This window comes from Amphiura filiformis, chromosome 19 (assembly GCF_039555335.1).
Source record: "Amphiura filiformis chromosome 19, Afil_fr2py, whole genome shotgun sequence".
NCBI classification, from domain to species: Eukaryota; Metazoa; Echinodermata; class Ophiuroidea; order Amphilepidida; family Amphiuridae; genus Amphiura; species Amphiura filiformis.
In genome coordinates, this window is record NC_092646.1 from 48690462 (window position 1) to 48715899 (window position 25438).

Sequence of the window (25438 nt, forward strand, 5' to 3'; positions counted from 1 at the left end):
TATTTTTATTGTGCATTACCAATCACAAATTGTTGTTGACTATGAGTAACACTAACCATTTGTTCCATTTGCAGGTGAAATATTTTTGTGTGCACCATACAGGTGGATGTGGATGACTCGTGCTGCAAAATGAGTAACTCTTGTGTTAACTCTTGACAATATATCAAGCTTTTGGGTTTTTCATGGCATTGTGTTTATACTTAAAAAGTTATCCACTTTGGATAATTCTTGTGTGATATATACCTAGTGTTGATATTTACTCACTGTGCTTAGCATTTATTGTTCATTCATTAATTCATTGATTGCTTCATTCATTCATTCATTCATTCATTCATTCATTCATTCATTCATTCATTCATTCATTCATTTATTCATTCATTCATTCTTATCCATTCAATTTAACACTTTATGTATTGATTATTCTTAAATGTAATGTTGGCTCAATCAAAGAAACAGCAGTTACAATGCACATGCACATGAATGTATTCTATGCTGTGAACATTAAGCTGATTGATAATATCCATTGGACACACTTAAAGACCAGCAGTTATAATGTACACATACTCTGTGCTGTGAACATTAAGTTGATGGATAATATCCATTGGATACACTTAAAAATAAGCAGATACAATGTACATATGTACTCTATGCTGTGAAATATCCATCGGACACACACTGTAAATAGACAGCAACAATTAATTACATGTTCTCTATGCTATGCTATTAACATTAATTGGATCTGAATGATATCCAGTGGACATACCCTAACATGTATAACAGATGCATAGTGAAACAAGTTGTTATGCCATTGTTCAGAACTTATACGGAAGAGAGCGGTTGCCATGGCTACTGAAATTACTCTTATTGTGTGCGATTGGAGAATATTTGTTTTGTGCCACTTATTGGATAATGTTCCGAACAATGTACTCTTGTATGCGGATGCAGACAATGTACTCTTGTATGCGGATGGAGACTAGAGACAACACATGAGCCACATATATTTTCATTAGGCGCTGAGGACAGCGCTTCAGAGAGGAGGGGGTTGTGTAGTAAAATCATATTTCTACCATAACCCCTCTAAACTGAATTTGGCGGTATGCGCCCGTATTCAGTACTAAACGCAGCCGTCACCAATTAGGCGACTAAACGCAGCCGTCACCAATTAGGCGACCTCTGACCTCTCTGAACCACGATGTGTTTACGTTTGGATATTGTTATGAAAAGATCTGATTTTTCTGTGATTTGGATTGTATCGAGGAGCCAAAACAGCGGTAATTCGTAATTAATTTAGCCTTTTACATGGTAGGGAGGACGATGAGATAATATAGCCTGCATGGGATGATTCCAGGGAAAGCTTACGGTCGGAATAATCTTCTATGTCTGCAGGTTGTGATATGAGTTTTTCTTGCGGAGTGAGTGTGGGACATTTAAAAATCGTCGATAACGCTTAGCTAGCATTGCAGAATCAATCATCGAGTATAAAACTGAATTCAGTCAATAAAGAATAAATAATAGGCCTATCGCGATCGCGAAGAATGCATACATGGGAAATAAAAGTGACATAAACTGATCAGTGCTAAATTTGCATGTATACACAAAGTGAAGTAGTGACAATATGAATATTAAAATGATCATGATCATGAATAGGTGCACCTTTCGCGATTGCTTACATACCGGTACATATTGTTACACATCTGAATGACTATTGGTATTGCCAATATTGTGTTGTTGTGCTGACTCATCATACAATTGTGTATTTATTTACTATATTTTTTATGTGTCCCTGATGATCTTCCGCCTTGATTGCGCTAGGATTTTTGGTATCATCCCTTATTGCCGGTACACAATTTTGACAGATATATTTTTTATGTGTCCCTGATGATCTTCCGCCTTGATTGCGCTAGGATTTTTGGTATCATCCCTTATTGCCGGTACACAATTTTGACAGATATATTTTTTATGTGTCCCTGATGATCTTCCACCGTGATTGCGCAAGGATTTTTGTATCATCCCCTTTATGGACAGTGCACATTTTTGCTAGGTATATTTTTTATGTGTCCCTGGCCTCTTTCTAAATTACATTATTGATTTTTGGTATCACTTTTAAGAGTCCAACAGCTAGCAGGCCCACCCATTTCTCTCCATCATTACATTGTTTGTGTTGGTTTATTATGAATAGAGTTCACGAAAGTTAAATAGATGTGTGCAGTCTCAATTATTCTTCTTTAAAGTAAATCCTAGTTAAAATATATGTAAATCAGTGTGTTGTACCCTGGTTATTTGCCCAATCTAAACTTTGTAGATCTCACTGGTCTTCCATTGGCCAAAACGTTCGCCCGCCATCGCCGCCGGTCCGCCCCCTTGTGATACCACGCCCAAGGAACCTGTTTTGCCAAAATATTTTTGATATTAACAGTACTTGAAGTAAACTTTATAAATCTGATGATTTATACATAAGTGTATGTAGGTGGGATGAAAAGTTTATGATCAATTGAAAATGTTGACCTTTTCGTATTGAAGATATGGATTTTTTCCCAAAACACCAAAAAAAAATTAGGTCTTTTGGGAAAAAAAACATATCTTCAATTTGAAAGGTCAAAATTTTCAATTGACCATCAGCTTTTCCTTCCTGCTACATACACTTTAAGAATATATCATTAGATTTATATAATTTACTTCGAGGACTGTTATATCAAAAAATTGAAAAATATCAAATTTTTATAAATCGTCATAAAATTTGTATTATATTGTGATTTTCAAAAAATGAAAATTATTTGATATCAGAAAGACATGCTTCGTATTCAGAATGCAATTTGATAGGTCTGAGGTGCTCTCATGTCCCACAAAAAATACTGTCGAAACGCAATAAACGCCCATTTTAGATCCCTTAACTTAGTAACTCAGTTTCAATTTTATGTTTTTATGTGATGTCGTATACAAAGTTGTCTTCAAAGGCAAAGGGGCAATTCCAGTTGAAATCCATACACCCCTGTGGAAGACATGACCTTTATCTTCCACAGAAGGCGTGGAATGAACAAGAAAAACTGTTATAAGTAACATGTCTTCTTTTCATTCGTCACATTGTAGTAAATAAATTTTCAATCAAATAATTAAATCTGAGTCATCAAGTTAATACAACACATAATCCGTAAGGTTATAATTAACTCTTATCATTATATGTGAATATGATGTGATCAAGCAAAATCAGTCGGAAATCGGAAATATTGATTTTGAGCTATAGTCACAACAAAGGAAATAATTCCTTTTGCTTCCTATTGTTTTATATTTGTAAATATTCTGAATCATCCAGGTAGATAGATAAATTAAAAATTAAATATCAAATTGTCCATTTGGACTTACTGTTTTGAGTTGGCTACAGTATCACGTCTCATCCGAGACGCATCGTCAGGCCTATTTTGGAAACTCTCGTATCTTTTGAACTGATTGTCCAATTTCAATGGGGTTTTCTGCAAAATGTAGCTTTGCAAATGCTTTATACGTCAAAGTAGAAAACTGAAAATTGAATATGCTCATCTTCAGACTGATTTTGCTTGATCACACCACAAATCCATCCCTTGCTTGCAAATTGCATGCAAATTTTTATTCATGAAAGCCAAAACCACCTTAATTTTACAGTGTGCAGTTAAAGTTAGTGCATGCAAAAATTGCCTATGCCCAAACCTGAAACAGGCTGAAATACACTCCAATATATTTTTTTGCGGTAAAAAATGTGTCAGGGTTTTAAAATAGCCTACTTCTCCAACAGTATACACAAATCACAAAGTTGGAACTGGTTTGAGTGCTGACAAAATGTTCCTGTCAAAAATACTTGTTGTGTACGTACAAGAAAATCCCAACTGCAGTAAGCTGGCAGGCTCAATGGGCTTTTGAAATTTGCTGTCGTAGACCGATGTCACTTCCTGCAGAGGTCACGACTACTTACGTAGTGATGGATCACATGGTTTGCATGACACAGGGGAGTATGGATTTTAAATGGAATAGCCCATTTTTAATCTTTAATTGAATACTATGTTGAATAATAGAGGTTTATTTTACATTGCAGACTTAACCCCAGCTTAACCCTATGAGAACTACCTGCCGATTGGCCAAAAAGAAGTTTCCATTATCAATTGGCCCAATCGGCAACATTGTTAGAATAATTTCACCACACACAAAAATTGAGGTGAATTATTTGCAAAGCTCCATTCTGATTGATGATTAAAGTGAAGATATCAAGTAATTGACCAATCAGAGGCAATGTTAGATCGGCAAGTAGTGCTCAGGGGGTTAAATGTGATCAGAAGCAATATATTGCAGATATAACTTTCTTTTGCTCGCACAACCTTCACCCATGCGTCCCACATGTGTTGTATACCATCACCAAACTTTGGCAAGCTTCATAAAATATTTGATATTGAATTCCCAGCCATTTTGTGAATAAGTATTGAATCCATTTTGTTAGACATTTGACTTTACAAACACCCTGCATTATCTGTATGTACCATAGTGGTTAGACTGCATACGTCTGAATTCTGCCATGTTTACATGTCGCTCATGGAGAGTGAAATGGGCGATCCCAGTTGAAATCCATACACCCCCTATGAAAGACATGACCTTATCTTCCACACAGGGAGTGCAAATTACTAATGGCAGGGATGAAAACAAGCACGCACATATTTCCTGAAATTGTGTATTTCCCTATCCTTTGTACAGGGAAGAGCCAAGCAAAATTTCCTAAAACCAGGAAATTTCCTTAAGATTTAGATCCCTGTAAATGGGGTTACATGAATGGGTGACTTCATTTGAAATCTACACCCCTATGTGGGAGATTAAGGTCATGTCTACCATAGGGGTTGCATGGATTTCAACTGGAGTAACCTCAACAGAATCCGGACTCTTCCAGTCTAACCTTGTTGGTGTGTACCCGTTGTAACTTGTTTATTTCTTATTTATAATGGATTAAACTAGTTTATTTGGATTTGCTTTGAACAAGTTTAAAAAGATTTGGCACCATTGCCATCAAGAAGAGCAACATGTAGAGCTACCAGGAGAGCTACTGTGACATTCTTTTGAAGAGTGCAGAAGCAGGGTTCGATTTACTTGAAAAATGTGCGTAGCAATTTTGAGCGAAAACCTTATTTAGGCGATGTTCTTATAATATTAGCAATTTAGCATATGTTTACATTGTAAAAAATTGCTATACAAGCTGAAATTTGTGTAGCAGGTTGTCCAAAATGGGGAGCATTTTGCTCCACAACACCAGTTAAACTGAACCCTGTGCAGAAGTGACTGCTGTGGGAGCAGTCTACCACTCTCCTTAATTGCTTCCTATCTTCTCTGCCATTTTATCAAAATAGTACAGTTATTATGAGTGACAGTAGCTCCCGAGTACAATTAAACCAGTTTAAAACAAGACATTAAACCAGTTTTACAATACATTTAACATAGAATGGTTCTAGGTCCCAATGTATAATGCATAAGCCTCTTCCCTTGTTTGTATGATTATATTAGGTTGGCGGGTAAGCATCATTAATTGGACACTGGCATGTAATGTGTTGTTTGTACTGTTTACCCTGACTGCTCATATCCATACAAGCACCAGACTTGAGTCCTTTTTATCAGGGACAGTCTGTGCAGCTCGGTGGTTAGAACCAGTTTAACAAGACATTAAACCAGTTTAACATAATAAACCAGTTTTCATGTTGTCTTTTATCCATTTCAAAGCAATATGAAATGTGGTGGTTAAGATTATTTAATGTAAGCACTATTAAACCAGCAAACATTCATTATTATAAACTAGTTTAATCCAGTTTAGAGCATGTGTTTTATATGGTCGAACCAGTTTATATTATCTTTCTAATATATATCATAATATGTTATACACTGTTAACCAGGATTAACTTACACTGTTGACCAGGTTTAACTTCATATGCTTATTAATAAATCCTCACTTGAAGACTCGTCTACTTTTTCTGATAATAAAGAACTGTTCTCATTGTTTTCTGCAGAGAAGTGGACAATAACATCGGCATCAAACGGTCCTCTCATTACATTCATGTCTAATAATTGGGGATTGGAGCGGCTCTCTGCCAATTTTGAAAAGCATTCATCTAAGTCTACATCATCATTGATATGCTGCAGAGAGAAAACAGAATACATACAATAAGTCATACATTTATCATGATTATTCAAGTACAAACAAAATCCTCAGACTAAGAGTCAATAGAACACAATTTTACTTACTAATTTTTCACAAGTTTTAATGAATCCAGTCTTTTTTGTTAATTGGAAATTGAATATTGAGTGACTTGCTCCCAGAGGGAATACTGTGTTCAAATATTCTGAACTCGCATGCAAGTCTTTTTAAAAATATATTTAGTCAAGCATAGATTCAAATGACATTTGCCAGTTCTAGAGAGACTTGGGGGAGACTGGGTCATTTCATGGTTCCACACTCCACAGACACCCTTATGAGCGGTAGTCAATAATCTTGGGTTTGTGGTTCACCTCAAGTTCGGTAGTGACGTCAATGCTTTTATCGCGGTTGCGCCGCAAGCGTGCGGACAAACTACCCTTGTATGTGTACGCTCTGCGCTTTTAACTTTACGCGCGCGATTCACATCGAAATATGCACCTACGTCACTACTGAACTTGAGGCGAACCACAGTATAATCACGATTGCTTGAGGATGTTTTCACAGGGATCATTCTGCTTTGTAACAAATTTGTTGTTACTGCGCGCACCAACAAAGTTCTAACTCAAACTTTCGTAAAGTCACAACAGCGTGAACTGGGGGAGGGGAGCATGCATCAGACACGTAATACGCCAGGCAAGCGGCCTAGTTGATGCGATCTGATGATTCACCAGTGCCCCTTGAATCCTCTGGCAAAATGCGCTATATAAATCCAAGTTTATTTACCGTATTTCGTCAAATAGCCGCCCCCCTCAAATAAACGCCACCCACCACTTTTTTCAACCAAGATTAGGGTGCATCAGATGCCCCTCATGTCAATGGATTCATCTGTCCCTAGTCTTAAAATGTTCCTATTGTCACAAAACTAACATGTGCCAAGTTTGAATTAATTCGAGGTCGTCCTGGGGGCCACCGAGAGCCTAAAGTTACAATGTGTGCTCCTATGTAGTAAAGTTCGTTGACCCCTGTACAATTCCAATTAGAAGCCGATCGAACAATTTAAAGTAGCTGCCATATCAAAACCATTAGGACTTAGAAGCTCAAATCTTTTGCGCTTATAGTACTGATAATCATCTTCGAATCGGTGATAAAAATTAATCACCAACAAAATGAGCATGTGTGGAATTGGCACAAGCGCCCTCGATACAAAATTTCAGTGAAATAGGCATTTTGTGGTAATTTTACCTCAAATTTTACAAATGTTGATGTCCTGGTTGTCATTACACTTTTACAAAGCAGATTTTCTGAACTTTAGATCAATATATAATACATATTAACAACTTTCAGTGTGAAATAAAGTATTATAGCACTTGGTTAAGACAGAAATTATAGATTTTCCCAAGAATATGGACTGTGGGGGCGCTTTTGACAATAAAACACACACAGTCATTTCTTTGAGATGGATTTTCATCACAGATTCAAAGATGATTATCAGTACGCTTAGCTCCCAAGATTTGAGCTTCTAAATCCAAACGGTTTTGATATGGCAGCTACTTTAAATTGTTCGATCGGCTTCTAATTGGAATTGTACAGGGGTCAACAACTTTACTACATAGGAACACACATTGTAACTTGGCTCTCGGTGGCCCCTCAGGACGACCTCCGAATTAATTCAAACTTGGCACATGTTAGTTTTGTGACAATAGGAACATTTTAAGACTAGGGACAGATGAATCCATTGACATGAGGGGCATCTGATGCACCCTCCCTAACCAAGATGTTTCAAAAATGCCGATATTTCCATGCTATCTTGTGTAGTAAGCTTACCAAGTTGCCCACATGGTTGATAATAGCGTCAATAATTGACGAAAATCAGGATTGGAAACCCGGAAGTGAACCAGAAGTCAGTGTTTCTAGTTCATCGTTCGTCACTTTAGCGTGAGTTTTAAGTTTACCTAATGATTTTAACGGGAATTATCGTTCTAAAATTGACTTGAATAAACGCCCCCTTGAGAAAATGTAACGCCATACGGTATCTATTTTATTATCTATTATTATATATGAATCCACAAGATCAGTTTTGTCTCTGAAACAATGGTAAATCCTTCATGAGTGGCAGGCCTATTTTACTCACCCAATTTTTAAGAAGATCTGTCGTCTCGTCCACGCCCCCATTTGTGTGATGACCATTATGGCCGTTAACGGTGACCGGTTGTGGTTCCAGTGATTTACGTGGTACTCTTTGCCTGGGCGGGATGGCTGGACATGAGGGAGGGGCTGATGTTGACATGGGTGGAAAACCTTGCGAGTGAACTGTTAACACTGCAAAGAATAGAGTACACAGAAATACAATCAGTACAAAAATTTAGAGGTTTTCTTTTCTTGAAAACATTTATAGGATCAGAAATCAAAATTCTCCGCTTCTCAAATTTTGTACTTACCGGAGCGCTTTCACCGGCTCAACCGGCATCTTCAGCGTATGTTGTTGCTCTGAAGATTTGTTGTTGTTAGTGATGTTGAGACACCTCCTATGATGTCACATGTGCAGAAGACGTCAAACAAGAAGATGTTGTAGCGCCCCCTTTATTTGTGGTTTGAAAAAATACTCCTTATAGTAAAATGCTTTTAAAGAAAACCCTGTACATGCATAACTTTTATCCCTTCCATATACAAGGCTTTTTTAAAGGTCCATTCATTTGAGATGCAATGCTTGGCGATGCGTTGAAAAGTAATCGATATATCGACATTGCAAAGCAACACATCATAAATGCGGGGGTAGTATGAACGGACCTTAAACCTTCACAGGAACAGACTTGAAATTTATGCATTAGGAGACGAAAAAAGAAAACTCTGTTCTACGGGCCCGCCCGACCCAGATTGTGAACAAACTGGTTAAAAAATTTTCCTCCACAAATGAATACCGAACCAAATTCCGACAATGTCATGAACAAATTTCTTTTTTTTGTATTCCCCCCCCCCAAAAAAAAAGCCCGACCGACCCTAGAAAGGTCTGCCCGTCCGTAGAACAGGGTTTTTTTCCGTCTTCTTTTGGAAAATAAATTTCAAGAGCCTTTAAGAACCTGTTTACAAGTTTTAGACAATACAAATCTCACCTCTTTTGGTTCTTGAGCCGGGAGGGGGATCTAACGTGGGCGGTGACATGGGTGATGCCCCTGATGACCAACAATGAGGTTTTGTGATTGATCCGTTTTCTTCGGGATGATTCTACTGCGCCCGTGATGTGAGCCGGGAATGGCTTGTGGTGCTGACTTTTGATGCGGTGATGCTACGTAGCAAAATGAATGAGTGAGAATTAATAGGAAAATAGTTTAATGAAGGAAATGAAATGATACAATGGAAGCAATTACTTTTGTTAAGTGCCTTCAGGTCGCGTGTCATGAGGTGGTCCATTTTGTGTTACATGGTCAAAATAGTCAAAAAAATTATTTTTTAATATGTTATAGATATTGTAAAACTACAACATCTCATACCATTTTTACCTCAAAAATGTTTATCGTTTTGGCGTAATTGCCTAATTAATAACTAATTAGCCCATAGGCCGCAATGTAAATCAAAATTTTCAAATGCATGTTTCTCAAATTGGACCTTATTCACATAAAATACCCCACAACAAATGTCTGATGTTGGATTTTGTCCAATGTGCTAGGATATGTTCACAAAATAGTGATGCATCAGTCTCACCCTTCAAAAAAATTATGTAATCGCGTTCACGATATACAGGGTGCGCCAAAAACAGTTGATATTTTTTAATTAAAATTTAATTAATCATTCATATTTTCCCAACACTACTTCCTACCATTTTCATAATGCAAAAATTAGTTTCCTTGTGCAATTTCCTTTCAGAAAATACATACATTTATCATGATACAGTGAATATTAAAGGAGATATGAACCTTGCAGTTTTTGCACGTGATTGCATTGACTTCTGTGTATTTAGAGGCAACCCGTGGTACAAAATGTAATGAGAAACTAATATAGAATATGAAATTGATCAATTTTGTAGTCAATCTTGTTTCTTTGAGTAATTGGCTCTAAAATGAGACATAGAAAAGCTCAATATGACAAGGGGTTATGAAGATACAATAATTATTCAAACCAACACTATGGAAATCTTACATTTTCCTATGCTAATATGTACTCCTGATCCACGTGCTCCTGATCCACGTGCTCCTCCACCCCATCAATTTTCAATTTCAGCTGATGCCATTTATTTAGTTTGACTCACTTTTCAGTACTAGTTTACACAGTTTTAGCCCTGTTCTTTAGCTTTAAAATGAGACCCAAAGTAGCTCAATAGGACAAGGGGTTGGTTCAATATGACATTTTTCATTCGCCTACATTCGAAAAATTGTAACACCTCCACCTTTTTTGGGGTACCAACTTGTGACATGCGACCTTCAGTTTTCCTACATATGTGACATGATCTGGTCCATGGAGGCCATAGGTGGCATTTTGGAAAATTGAGTTACTATGATTATTACATGTACATTATACTTACAATAGGCTATCATATACTGAAATCAACAAAGGCCTAGCATACTTGGTTCTAAAGTTATGAAGTTTTTTGATGTCTATTTTCTTATGTATTTTATTGTTTTTTACTCAATATTTTTACCTTTGTCTCAGTTTCAAATTTGCCGCCTTTGGCCCCATGGACCAGATTGTGTCAGGAGATGTATTTTGTATGATGGTTCTACAATGTTCTATCGTAACTATAAAACTTTCCCAAAAATGAAGCTCTTGGTCTCTCTTGCAATGGGCTATTCTATTTAAAATCCACACTACCCCTGTGGAAGATTTTGTAAATATCTTCCACAGGGGGAGTATGTTTTTCAAATGTAATTAGTCAGGTTTAATCATTTCGAAACCCATACTCCCCTTGTACTATGGCTTTACCTATAACTTTGACATCTGGAGTGAGTATTTCAAATGGAAGTTACCCAACTGTCTATTCTATTTGAGGGGAGCGTGGCCTAGCGGTTAAGGCATAGGACTGTGAATCCAAGGGTCAAGGGTTCGAATCCCAGGTCCGACTCTTTGCGTCTTTGAGCAAGACACTTCACTCTACTTGCTTAGTGCTTCGGAGGGTACTTTAAGCTGTCGGTCCCGTGTACATGCATATTTTCTCACATTAATGTAGTGTGCATGTTAAAGAACGTCACAGGCTATTCGAAAAGAGCAGGGGATCATCCTGGTACTGCTGACTGTACTTCAAAATACACTCATCTACTCTAGGTTCCAGAGTAAAAACTAGATGGACCGCGGTTCTCGGATGTCATGGTTTTCGACGCACAGCGTCGACGGGATGCCTCCACCAAAGGGAGCGATGTGGCACTCAAAAGTTGATACAAAGCAGTTTGTATCAATTTGACCTCAGATGATCTCTGGGTGACCCCGGATGACCCTCCAAATATTTGGCTCTAAATGTTGACTGTACCCACCAAGTTTCATGCACGTATGACAGTTTTTACTAATTTGACCTCAGATGACCCCAATATGACCTCCCAAAAATTTGGCTCTAAATGTTGACTGTACCCACCAAGTTTCATGCCCATATGCTAGTTTTTACTAATTTGACCTCAGATGACCCCTGGATGACCTCAAAATGACCTTCAAAAATTTCGCTCTAAATGTTGACTGTACCCACCAAGTTTCATGCCCATACGACAGTTTTTACTAATTTGACCTCAGATGACCCCTGGGTGACCCCAAAATGACCTTCCAAAAATTTGGCTCTAAATGTTGATTGTATGTACCAAGTATCATGGCCATACAACAGTTTTTGCTCATTTGACCTCAGATGACCCATGGGTGACCTCAGGTGACCTTGACCCACTAACCAATACAAACTTGTTCTGCCTGGGGTCAAGATGCACCCACCCACCAAGTTTGAGGAACGTGCGACCCCTAGTCTCTGAGAAAAGAGGTAAATAAGGAAAATGGGCCCCTGACCTCAAAATGACCTTTAACCTCAGTATATGACCTTGAACCTCACCCCAAAAAAAAGTAGCCAGAGTTTTTGACCATGACCCACCTATCCTGAAAATCTGAAGTCAATCCGCCCATGCATGCCCGAGATATAGCGTCCGGACGGAAGCACGGAAGGACGGAAGCACGGACATTGCAAAAACAGTATGCCTCGCGGTGGAGGCATAATAAGTACAGCTTCTCTGTACGCAGTGCGAAAATACTCATACATATGAGAGAGGCACTTATAAGGAAGAAGAACTCATACTCCCTCTGTGCAAAATCTTCCACAGGGTGTGTCTGGATTTTAAATGGAACAGCCCAATTGTTCGCTCGTTGACATAAAACTTACTTGCTTCCGGTAAATCTTCTAATTCTGTTCTGTTAACTATGATACCATTGAATCTGCTTTCAGCTCCTGCAGGTAATGATGACCCACTATCTGGTATATCCTTACAGTCCTCCCAATACTCAAAGGCAATGTTAAAAGCCTGCGCTACTGTCAGTGCTAATGCCTCAGCCTGCAAGCAAATACAAACAAGATTTAATGTAATACATTATCATTGCTACTCTCAGTATTCTGAATATGGTTCAATCCTGGGTTGTTCAATCATTTGCGACACCATCCGACTTACTAGGCCCATGAAAGCAATTTTGACAAGTGCCCCGACTGTCCCCAGCTGGAAATAAACCTATTACCAAAGAAAAAAAAAAAAAAAAGGTTTGTCTCAAAGTTCACGAGAAATTTAAAAACAAATGCGAAATACGATTTTTTTTTTTTTTTTATTCTATTCCCGACTTTTTTTCACTGAATTTTTCCAGAAAACTAAAAAAATTTTTTTTGAAATAAAAAAATTTCCGCATTTGTTTTTTGTCAAATTGTGGGATTTTACAAACGCGCGCGCAAGCTTTGAGACGAACCTTTTATTTTTTTTTGGCCTAATACACCTTGCAGTTTCCTCAAAATCTAGCCCAATTTCTAGTTTCTTGTGGTTTCTTGTTGATGTTGTTGTCATCTTTTTTCTCCTTTGTTTCTTCCTCTTACCATCTTGCACCCTTTGGCAATAATGACACTTAATAAATCCCTTATTTATGTATTTATCATCAATATGCTTAAATGATATTGTTGAGATCCATACATCCCAATCTTACTTCGTTGCAAAGTTAAGAGCTTTTACAAGGAAGTTTTTTAATGCATTTTAATTTTTATCTGCGTTTGGTTTCTCGTTTTTTTGCCTATTTCTATTTCACACATTTTGCCTCCTCCACTGGCCTGGTTAGACCATGTCCTCCCTTGTTAGACTATTAATATTGCAAATATATTGGAAATGAGCACACAATTACTGCGTAATTGAAACATAATCAAAAAATTAATTGAAACATAATGAAAAACAATTTTGCTCCAAGGAGAAAGAAATATAATATATGTAGTCTATGTATAATTTCTCATTCTCATCAAATGGCTATGTAAAGGGTGTGGTGCGAACCGATTCATTTGGGTGATTACAGAGCACAACACAGAGGTTATTTGTGGGTTCTGGCCAATTCTTTTATTGTCAATATATTTATTTAAAAAATTTGACTTTAAAGGGGCTAGCATTTTCTCCCAAAAGGGGGGGGGTCCCAAACAGGGGTAGCGCTAGGTTGCTTTTTGGGGTCCCGGACCCACCAAAATAGAGTTCGGACCCCTGTTTTTAAATTTTCTGCAAGTTCAGGGGTCCCTGCAGACCCCCAGTTTTTCAATCTAGCGCTATTGCAGATGTACTATTTATACGGTACTGCATTTGTGCAACTCGGACTCACCAAACTCTACTCCGGACCCCCTATGTTTTAATTTTCTGCAAGTTCTGGGGTCCCTGCGGACACTGGAGTGTTTAGTTCTAGCGCTACCCCCGGTCCCAAATTTAGAAAAAATTGGCATCAATATTAAAATTGTGACCCCCGAATTTTTAAAAATTTTATCACCCCTCCTCACCGATATACATCTTACCCCCTAAACAGGCTGAAATTATATTGAAATCAGTCTTTTTGAATAAAATAAACACATTACATGTACAGAGATGCCAGCCAGTTTCACTCAAAAAACCTGAAAAAGCAAGCAAATGCGGGCCAAAATGCAAAAAGCCCCAAAACGGGCTGAAAATAAATAAAAACTCGGGAATTTGTCCTCACAAAAAAACTGAATTCAGGTTAAAACCTGAAGAGTGGCATCTCGATCTGCATGTACAATGTATCTGTGGTAATCTTGTGGCTCCGTACATTTTGGTCAGCAAAAATTTTATGACTCCCTATTTTTCTTTCAAAAAATTTATGACCCCCCGGCCCCCCGTATATTTGGGACCCCCTACCGAAGAAAATGATAGCTTACTAACAGCAGGAAATTGGTCTTCACTCGCATTTCTGTATGGTAAACACCAATATATTGAAAATGGGGACACCACATATTAAGTGTTGTACCAGATCCCTAGAATCGGCTATTCCAGTTGAACTCCATACATCCCAATGGAAGACGTAACCTAATCTCCCACACATAGGATGTAGATTTCAAATGGAATCACCCATTCAGGTAACCCTATTTGAAATCCACACTTCCTGTGTGTGGGATTAAGGCCATGTCTTCCATAGGGTGTATGCATTTCATCTGGAATAGCCCAGTGGTGATGGTCCCCTTCCAACTAGCCTCTCCACCAGCAATGAGCACATATATACCAATTTTAAACTATGTAATCAGCATATGGGTGACATGATACATGATCTGTAAGCCTGCAATAATTGAGGTTTAATGAGACACATACATCATGAACTAAGCTATCAAGGGCACTGGATTATACCATGCACCATGTATTCACTGGAATCATGCTGGTATAATTATACCAGACATGTTTTTGATCAAATGTATATTTCAATTAAATGTTAACTGCTAACAGTGGATTGTACAATGTATGAATATGCCTAGGAGTTCATTTTCACTCACCAGGAGAAAAAATATCAACAGATACATGCAGGGACAGGCGATTTGCGCGGAAAAAAATAGCAAATTGCGCGGTCAGTGCAAATCATGTATCCTTGCCCATAGGAAAAAAAAAAAAAGCCAATTATGCGAAAAAAGTTCACAAGAATCGCCTGTCCCTGGATATATGTAATAATTAAAACAATAAATCCAGAAGTCAAAAAAATAAAAATGAAAACTGAAAATTACCTAAAAATCAAACACTTGTATCTTTATCAAATTATGAAAATGGTGATGGACTGTATTGCCAAGACACTTTAATGTATATTTTATTAGTCTACTTGTGTTACAGCAAGACAATACAAATTATATGACCACATATTGTGAATTTGTGTATGTCTTGCTTTCGTTTAGCAACAGCGGATTTGCATTAAAATGGTTGATAAGCAAAATAGCGAGTGATTGCCGAATAGGGTGCAACTCTACTAGTCTTATTACAAGACTGCCCCACCCCAACCCTAAACCCTAACCCTAAACTCCGTAAACGAGGACTGGACTCAAGTCTAGCAAGTTGCACCCTATTCGGTAATCATACCCAAAATAGAAAATATGAGTATGTTACTTGATTGCACCAAGGGGTTGACAGTGATTCGCCGATTCTCCAAATTTGGCCAAATTTGCACGCTACGGTATGCTGTACAGAAGCTGCCGCGAACCACAAAGTTGGTACCAGCACGGGCACCGCCATCTTGGAAAAAGGGGTGCTGGCGATCGTGAGACTCGACGGTCGCCAGCACCCCGAACGCTTCAGCAGCTCCCAGCACCATGACTACGCCAACAATAGCACGCGCTCCCAACTGTCAATCATTCGGGTCAATCACCGAGCTTGACAACGATATCTGAATAGACTATCGCCAAGTCTTACGTGTATGCGCGAAATTAGGTTAATTTTCGTGATTGAAACAGTATTTTTCTTTTATAAATCTTGGCCTGGATAGCGGGATTGTTTGTTGATTTAATGTATTTGATAAATTAAGTTCATGGATGCGCTAAAAAATGTAATTAAAAGTATTAAAAAAGCTGTTCAACATTTGAAAAAAATGCACTGTAGCAGGCTTGAAAAAGTCTAACCGTGGATGAAGCAAGCCGCGATTTTACTGGTAATTTTCATGACTTGAACGCGGAGCACGGGCGCGATGCAGCCGGTAGAAATCGCGGTAGTGTTCCAGGCCTACGCGATGGCAAGGTAATGGCGGCTTCCCTAGTTGTATTACTTTTTATCTCTAGTGTCACTTCCCAATCTTATTTATTTCCTGATTGCACCATGAGTGTACTGAATCAGTTGACTTCAGTTGCAATTGAATGAAGGATACAATTGATTTTATTTTGGTAAGGACAAGATATTTTTCACAAGTCAAATAAGGAGGGCCACTGAGTTGGGAGGGCAAGCAAAGGTTTGCAAAATGTGTTTCTAGAAATTTAACATACTGGTGGTGCTAAGAGGTAGGATGCGAGGGGGACAATAAAGTTTTGTCACTGCAAGAGGGTGGCAATAAATTTTTGGCATGCCATTTGGAAATTTTACCCTCCCGTCCCAGGGCTTATAATTCTTGCACAGGACCAATGACCTTTTGTAATTCTTCCGCTAGTCCTGACTCTGAAAATAAGGTTTGCTCATCCTGGAAAATGTTTCTCTACATGTACGACGCTATACTCCAAAAATAAAACGTTCGCTCGTCCAAAAGTTATGGTTAGGGTTAGAGTTAGGTTTAGGGTACGAGTGAGCGTTTGGATTAACGACCCTTACATGTAGGACTATGTGTAGCAAACCTTAGCAAACCCGCACCTTTGGACTAGTCACTAGTGGATGTAGACCCACATCATCAGCGTAAAATGATCGACTAACAGTAAAAAAAAGTACAAAAAGGAGTTGAACCTGTATTTTTACAGTGCCCATCTCTCTTTCGTTGCCGATTAGGCCAGACTCCACCATGAAATGTTGCTGTGGGGGATCACCACACCTCCACAGGGAGTCTGTTACCTTCCCAGCACTTCCCGGTTCCCATTTATACACCTGGGTGGAGAAGAGTAATCGAGATTAAAGTGCCTTACTCAAGGGCACAACACGATGGCGTCCCCGTGGCTCGGACCCGCAACCTTCTTATTATGAGTCCGAGCCAGTTCCGCTTGGCCACTCTGCTCGGATATCCCCAAACATGTACCCAAAACAAATTTTGTGTACTTACTATTTTTCTCTTTGCACAAAGGTAAGCATGGAGTTCTAATGATTCATTCTGTGGATTCCTTGAAATGTAACCAAATATTTTATCATTATTCTTATCTGCTGTGCAATAGGATATTCTGCAAAAACAAAACAAAAAAATATTATATCGTTAGAATGATACATTCCCAGTTCCTTGAAATGTAAATTGTAGCCAAATACTTTATCGTTATTCTTATCTGCTGTGCAATAGGATATTCTGGGCAAAACAAAACAAACAAAAAATGACATTGTTAAAAGTAATACTTTTGAAGTACATGGAAATGTAACCAAATGCTATATCGTTATTCTTATCACTTGTATGCATTTTAGGATTCTGAAGGAAAAAAAAAAAAAAAAAAAAAAAAAAATACTTTGTTGGAATTAATAATTTCCAAAAACCAGACCATTTATTTATACACCAATAAAAATAAAGTATTTTACAGAAAAAAAAATTGCAAAATTTCACTGTGAGGACAGACGTTCACTTCATTGGCTATGTACATATAATTTCCAACCTTAAATTTCTCTTCACTTTTAATAAGTACTACACAAATGTGCATTTCATTTCACCATGTAGTTTTTATCGAATCGTGCACGCTATCTAATCCTGCAGAGTGTATACATGAATAAAACAATTACTGAATTTATCATCATTTTCCTATCTATTCAGCTTGTTGTTAAATTTCCTTGTTTCACATCTAACACAATTGATGCATAATTATAGGTGCCAACACCAGGATACAGTTGATTCTGTAAGCCTGTGCAATCGATACACTTCATTGTACATACATGTAGAACAATACTTTAGGGAGTCTAAACATGATTAACTAGCACTATATTTTCTTTTCTTACAGGCATTATTAATCAGCTGTTCTATTGTAAGGTGTGATTTTCCTGTATCAAGTTCCTGGTAACCAGCAATAACCCATCATGTATTGTAGTGTAGGCCTATAATACTGGCTGGACTAAAGCAATGCGACCTGCTACCACGAAATTAGCGTAAAGTCGCAAGTTGGTAGTTTCGAAACATCCTGGTTGCATTGGTGTTCTACCGTTGTTTCAACCCCCCCCCCCCTTCAAGCCAAGAGTATGTCTGCATGTCTTTTGTGAATGGGGAAGGGGGGTGGGCACAATGGGCCATTCAAGATAGGACGATACTACTGACTTGTACAGGTGTGCCGCAAACAAATCACCTCAGCAGTCAGGATGTCTCAAAATGTTCAACTTGCAACTTTATGCTCATTTTGTGGTAGCAGGTCACTTTTACAATACATTTTGTATGATATAAGATTTGCTGAGGAGGAGTGGAGGACAGTAGCCACTTTTGTTTTTCTAAAATAATAATTTTCAGTTTACAATGTACACAATTATTGTAATACAATTATTGCAATGCACTTTATAACTAAAATACTCTGCAAATAAAATCATGGTCAAATTTAAAGGAGTGTCTCTTAAATAAAATCTCCGAATCCCAAGAATTAATTCAGTCAATCAAGATTGACACATATGCACATAGGCGTTGCCGCTAGAATAAAACATTTTACCTCATTTTTTTGGCTAAAATTACCCTGATATCTGATAGAGAAAAAACAGACATTTTTATAGATAACTTACAATTCAATCTCTTTGCAAATAACAGAAAAATCTACATTGTGGGTGAAAAAAATTCTGAATACCCTTCCTTTTTTTATGGTGGGGGACAGGGGGAGGGAGGTCAAATTTGTGATGCAAATCATTGTGTGATATCCATAAAGGAATTAATTAATTTACGCCATGATTCAATATTTTGTTACCTATCCATGTCAGTCCAATGAGTAGGACCTTTTTTTTCTAAGTTACTAGACTATACTCAGCTCAGACTATGATCACTATCTCGCCAAAGTCCAGTGGGCGGTTAGTGGATCTTTGTGGTTAATCTTTCTTGAGCAATCAGAGTCAGAGTATATAGTTGGTAACTATGAAAAAAACAGGTCTTACTCATCGGACTATCCATGCCTACACCCACACAATGTTTGCAGACAGGGTAGGCACCCCATCAAGTAATTGTCACACTGCATTCTCATTGAATACAGTAACCCTGGTAAAACAAACTTACATACATTGTATATATGTATGCACAATATGAAATATGTAGCTGTAAACTTTGCCCTATCTACAAATTTGTAAATTTCTAGCAATACCTTGCTTTTTCTTTGGGAGCAGACTCGAGAATGGCGAGAAGACATCTTAACCTTCCCAGCATGGGCCATCATATTGGGGGCGGGGGCACCAACCATGATTGGGGGGCACTGGGTCTGAATCATCTGATTGAGTGGGGGGTGCACAAGCCATGTTTAAGCAATTTTCTTGTGGGATTTTCTAAATTTTGCAATCAATTGGGGGAGGCATGTGCCCCTATGATATGCTACACCACATTGGAATGACATATAAAAAATAAATCCTTGAGCAAATTATATTTTAAAACAATTTTTTTTTTCACACTTGCGACTTTGTAGGTTTAGAAAGAATTATCATTTCTAGGAAGTCAAGCCTAATTTTCCACAAAAGTAGCAAAGCTTCACACAATTCATGTAAATTCTTTAATTGGGAGGAAATATTTCCCTCCAAATATGTGCAGTGCTCGGGAGGAAACTGAAATTTATAAAATGCTGACAATTTGAATGGAATTTTTGCAGAAAAAAATTCTCTTGAAACGCCCACCAAATTGATATGTGATTGTCTGACAACAGTCTATAATTTAAAAAAAAAAAAAAAAAAAAAAAAAAAAGTCTATAATTTAATTTCCGCACTTAAATTTATTTTAAATTCCACTCTGGAAGGATTGATATTACATCACAGAAATATATGCATTGATCAGTGCACCATGTTTGCTCACTGTGTGGGTGTCATTCATGGACCCACTCCAAAAATACTTGAATCATAAATCCATGCAGTCAGCAGTCTGGTGAAATCATGTTAAATAATTAAAACACATTCCCTACTTTGTGGAATACATCAGAAATGAAGCACAATACTAAAAGTGGACATTTTTGCGTTACATTTATTTTCGCTCTTTTAGTTGCTACGTACCGTGATAATAACACATGTGAATATATTCGTGCCTTCCTATACCGCCACATACAATCGCGCTGTCAGCTATGGGGAGAAAATTGGGGGGGTATTCGGGTCCTTGCTAACGGTGCGCGGAGACGAACAAAAACAATTCTGCGCCTCATCTGAAGCGCCTTGGTACTCCCGCAGGTCACATCAAGTGGGTCTCTCCAATGCGCCCTTCATCCATGTCGCGCTTGCATGACAACGAATGCCTCAAGTGCATTCCGAGTGACACCGAATACCCCCAATTTTTGCTCCATGCCTGTATCAAGATGGCGGTCGAGTCACAATTCTCTTCCTTTAATTCTGTGGTCACAGAGGAAAAAATTTGGAAAGCCCTGGACTGTAGGATCTGTCCATACATACCTATGTATTGATATTTCTTGTAAGTCGTCCTGCGTATCCAAATCCATCTGTTTTATAAATTATGTGTCACTGTTAATGAAACCTTTTGTATTTTGTTGGTATATTTAGCCTGGTATTGAAAGAAAATGTACGAAAGAACAAGATTAGAATTAGAATACGTTAGCAGTACACGCAATGGGCTATTCGAGTTGAAATCCACACCCCCTATGGAAGACATGATCTTAATCTCCCACACAGGGGGTGAAGATTTCAAATGGAGGCATCCATTCAGGTAACCCCATAAAAGTTGTCATGCCTGGAACTTGTGTGTTTACATGTTGAATTCAGTTGGAGGTAGCGGCTAAATATTACCGTTTTATTCTGAATTTACATTGCTGATATCAATAGAGAAATCACTGATATTCTTTTTAAGGTTGAGTAATTAACAATGATAAACAAACATTCCTCATGAGATAGACCCTGTTCACATTAGAAAATATCTTCATTGGACGAAGATAAGTTAATCTTGATTAACTAATTAAGCATGCGTACACATTACGCTGAACGAAGACCTAACGAAGACATTGCAGTGTACACATTTCATGAAAGTTAAACGAAGCTCGAACGAAGCTATTAACGCCCGGCTATTACTAAAGCCGGCGAAGGTCACTTGTCACATGATCACTTTCCTTCGTTGAACGAAGCGAGCGTACACATTACAAAATTAGCTTCGTCGAACGAAGTATTCCTTCGTCGAAACAACCTTTTTAGCTTCGTTGAACGAAGCAATTTTAATCTTTGTCGAACGAAGACATGTGCGTACACATTAGGAAAAATTGCTTTTTAATCTTCGTTCGACCTTCGTCGAAAGAAGAAAATTCCCTAATGTGAACAGGGTCATAGTCATGTGAATTATACATCAGGGATGAAAGTGGCCTGAAGTGACTTGGCAGGAAAAGCCTGAAAAAGCGTGTAAATTTGGGCTATAAAGCCTCAAAATGGGCTGAAAATAAATTAAAGTGTGGAAATTTGGAGTAGCAAAGGCCTGAAATCAGGCAATTGCCTGAAAACTGACATCCCTGATACATGTATGATCTTCAGCTTGTTTTCGTTGTTGGAAGGATTCAATCAGGTTTCACCATTGTTCATCACCGCTTTTAAAATAACTCAGATCCAGCATGTCTCATGTAGTTTACTTCGCTCAGGCAGCTTTTAGTAAACCACACAGACGACACTTGTCAAACGGTAATATTAAGCGGAGAAATATGATTGAATCCTTAAATAACACTTACATCATGTAATATCTTCTTCACCCTTCTGCTGTGTGTTGTTCATCATTAGATTTTTCCATCAAACGCATTCCTAGATATTTGACATAAAATGTTACTCCTTCAAGAACTGGCTCCTTGGCCTTCTCCCAATCATCTTGGAACTCTGCAAAAGAAAAAAGAAATAGACAATTATTAGTCTGACTTGATTATCACCAGGCCTGGAAAAATAGGTAATTTTGGCAATCTCCTTGCTGGGAAATTTGGTCATTTGGAGGAAATTTTGCTTTTCTGGATAAAGAAATCATAAATGATGGGAAATCGGAAATCTTGCAAAGTCGGAGGGAAATTTATCTCTTTTGCCGGGAAATAATTTCAAATAAACATATTTTTTAAGTATTGATTATCGCTATATATGTAGAACTTGACTAACTTCACTGAGGTAAATTTGCTTCAGGTGAGTTCCTACATGTACATGTACATGCCCTGTGACAGCACCAGAAGTTTCTTTCCTATGGGCAGAGGTAGCAAGACAAAATTTTAGGTCTGTTGGGAAACTTTATGCACGGTATATAAATACAAAAGGTCAAACTTTTCATATGATGATCTGCTGCTTTTCATCCCATCTACACACTTTTAAGTATATGTGACCTGCTACCACGAATCAGCGTGAAAGTCGCCACGACTTTATGCTCTCTGGTGCTCTCTGGTCCCACAAAAATACTGTGCAAAGGTAGGTATCGAGCCCTTATAAGAGCTAGAGCTACAATGACACTACCAAAACAGCCCTTGTGTGTAGAAGATTTCACATTTTGATCTTTGGTGTGGTTTGCATCCTTTAGGGAGCATTCAATATTTACATTGGGGTGGGTTTAAGGGAAGAATCCGAATGGGGGGGGGGGGTTTGAGGGGGGAATCTGATATTAGAACCATGATGGGGAATGTTAATGGGAAAAGGGGGCAAACATTAAGGTGAAAGCAAGGTGAATCCAAAAATTTGGAGCGAACGCAAGGGAGTACAAAATGTAACAAGAAAAATTTTGGTCAAAACTAAATATTATTGAACAGTCCCTTATGGACTGCCCATTACCTATTTTCTTGACCCTGCACATGTACACATGTAGTTATGCAAGTCATGCCACAGACGTGAGAATCTCAGCTCTCCTCTGGTCCCATAATGCATGCATGCGAACGATGCACTTTAATCACAATACAATGGTATCTAACCGACTAAACTCTAGCCATAGTGATTCTTGTTCTGGTTGAATAAATCCAATGTTGCACGCAGAGTCAAGTTAAAGTCACAAGTCAAAAGTTTGTGATTCATTTAAAATAAAAAGAAATCACGATAATGGGGGATAAACCATTTCCGATTTTTATTCATGGTCACCGCTGGCGGTCCTAGTTGCTACGAACAGGAGATAAATGTAAACTTATGGTAAAATGTTTTTGTTTTGGCTAACAACATTAGGCCTACTACAAGAGTCCCTGGTAATGTACACCTATACACTGCAATGTAGCACCTGATGAAATGTAGTGAACGTGACATACACACACACATCATTATGCTCGAGACACAGACACTGGCTGGAGAGTTGTACTTTCATATTATAAATAATGTGTATGAACTTTGCAAGTAAGAGGTCAAGTCGCAAATTTAACAACACATGAAAATGAACTTATTGTCGTAAAATAACATTTCTTGCAAACATATTTTAAGAGACACAAAAGTCCCCTTCATTGTCGAAAATTCTATGTGAAAAGAACCACAAATTACAGTACCCTATCATTTATCAAATCTGTGGCATAGTCTCATGGCGACATTTTTGCAATTTTACCCTTTGTCTAGCCTATAACACTTTCAAAGAAATGCTCATGGAAATGTAGTCAGCAGACCTGTCTAAAATTGAATTGCACATCTGACAAGTTAGCAAATTAGTAATTGAACATTTTAACAATTTACAACTTCCGTACCGGGGTACTCTCTAAAAGTGGACATTTTTGCCTGATTAATGTTTTTGGCACTAGAGACAAATTTTGAAAGTTCTGTTTCAGTTGCGATTTTGCTCTTCCTTACATGTACATTGTTCTACAGATGCAAAAAAGGAATAACATTTTGTCTATTGTTATTTTCGTGACAATCCTATTTTAACTGCTTTTAAATTGGAACATGAAAAATGCAAAATAAGCATCATGAAAACTTCCACTTTTTACCTCATATTGAAAATTGAACATTGGATTGATTCCAAACATTTTTCATGTGACCAACTGAATGTCTAGACCAATTTTGTAATCTTTAAATTGTATTCTGTCTGGAGCAGAGCCAGCTCAGACATTTTGAGGCTGAGAAGGAAAGCAATTTTTTATGTGTACAAGAAAATAATTGTAAGTGAAGAAAGGGAATTAAAATATAGGAATTTAAGTGGAATCAAATAAAAGAGCTGCCTCAAAAAAGCATATCATGGCCATAATTAACACGAAAAAATGCTATTAAAGTATTATAGGCCAAATAAAGACACAAAAAACCAAAAACCACAAAACACCTGTTCAATCCATAGACTTGAAATGGGGGATGTTTTTGTTGTTCAGTGCACAATGCACATAGGCCTATAAATCATCATATTTTGAGTTTAGTAGTAAGCAGGGTTCGCAGGTTTTACCGCTTGGCAAAAACAGTTTTTGCTGGCAAAAATGGCAAAAAGTAAAAAGTTCATATTTTTTGTCACAAAATGAAATATCAAATTAAAAAATTAATTTCCTGAGTGTAACAAGGTCAGATTTTGTAATTATAAGTAATTAAAAAAATTAAAGGCATGCGTTTTCATTGCTCACTGGTGCATATGAAATTCAAAACTTTTTCATTTGAAAGGCTTGATGAGACAAAAAATATGTTGAATGATTCAATAAATGCCGGCAAAAAACAGGTTTTTGCTGGCAAAAACCGAACCCTGATAGTACCCGGTAAGTAAAATGTATGCCTCTCAGATCTATGGGATGGGGGGGGGGGTGGATGTGAAGCTAGAGGTTCTCTATGAAGTTATCTACCATCTGGGTAGACTATGCATCTGCTGGGGGCATGGCTCTCTATTGAATCACCAACCATCAAGAAGTAGGTACCAGTCTCATCTTTTTATGCAGTTGCTTCCATCCTGGAAGTATCTATGGTTTGATAAAAACCAATAAAATTTCACATAAAAAGGACAACACAAGTTGTGATCTATTTGTACACTCAATTGTTCATTGATTTCTGTTACACCTAGGAATGTCCCATTAAAAACCTTATTGTCCTAAACTATGCAAGTTATTCATATTATGCTTCCTCGTTAAGTCAATATAGCTAGACACACAAATGTGTCCTGCCAGAGTTTCTTATCTCACCTACCTGTCTGGCTTAGCAT

The 25438-nt window shown here is 37.8% G+C and overlaps 1 protein-coding gene across 1 annotated transcript; it reads right to left on the reverse strand.

Annotated features, from left to right (window-relative positions):
• Positions 1-2616: 2616 nt before the first annotated feature.
• On the reverse strand, positions 2617-25438 carry LOC140141638 (low density lipoprotein receptor adapter protein 1-like). Its single transcript, XM_072163549.1, is given in 10 exon segments — positions 2617-6135; positions 8268-8455; positions 9282-9419; positions 12474-12642; positions 17318-17432; positions 20794-20851; positions 20854-20902; positions 22065-22087; positions 22090-22206; positions 25423-25438. Coding segments are annotated over 10 exon segments (1083 nt in total). The 3' UTR covers positions 2617-5925.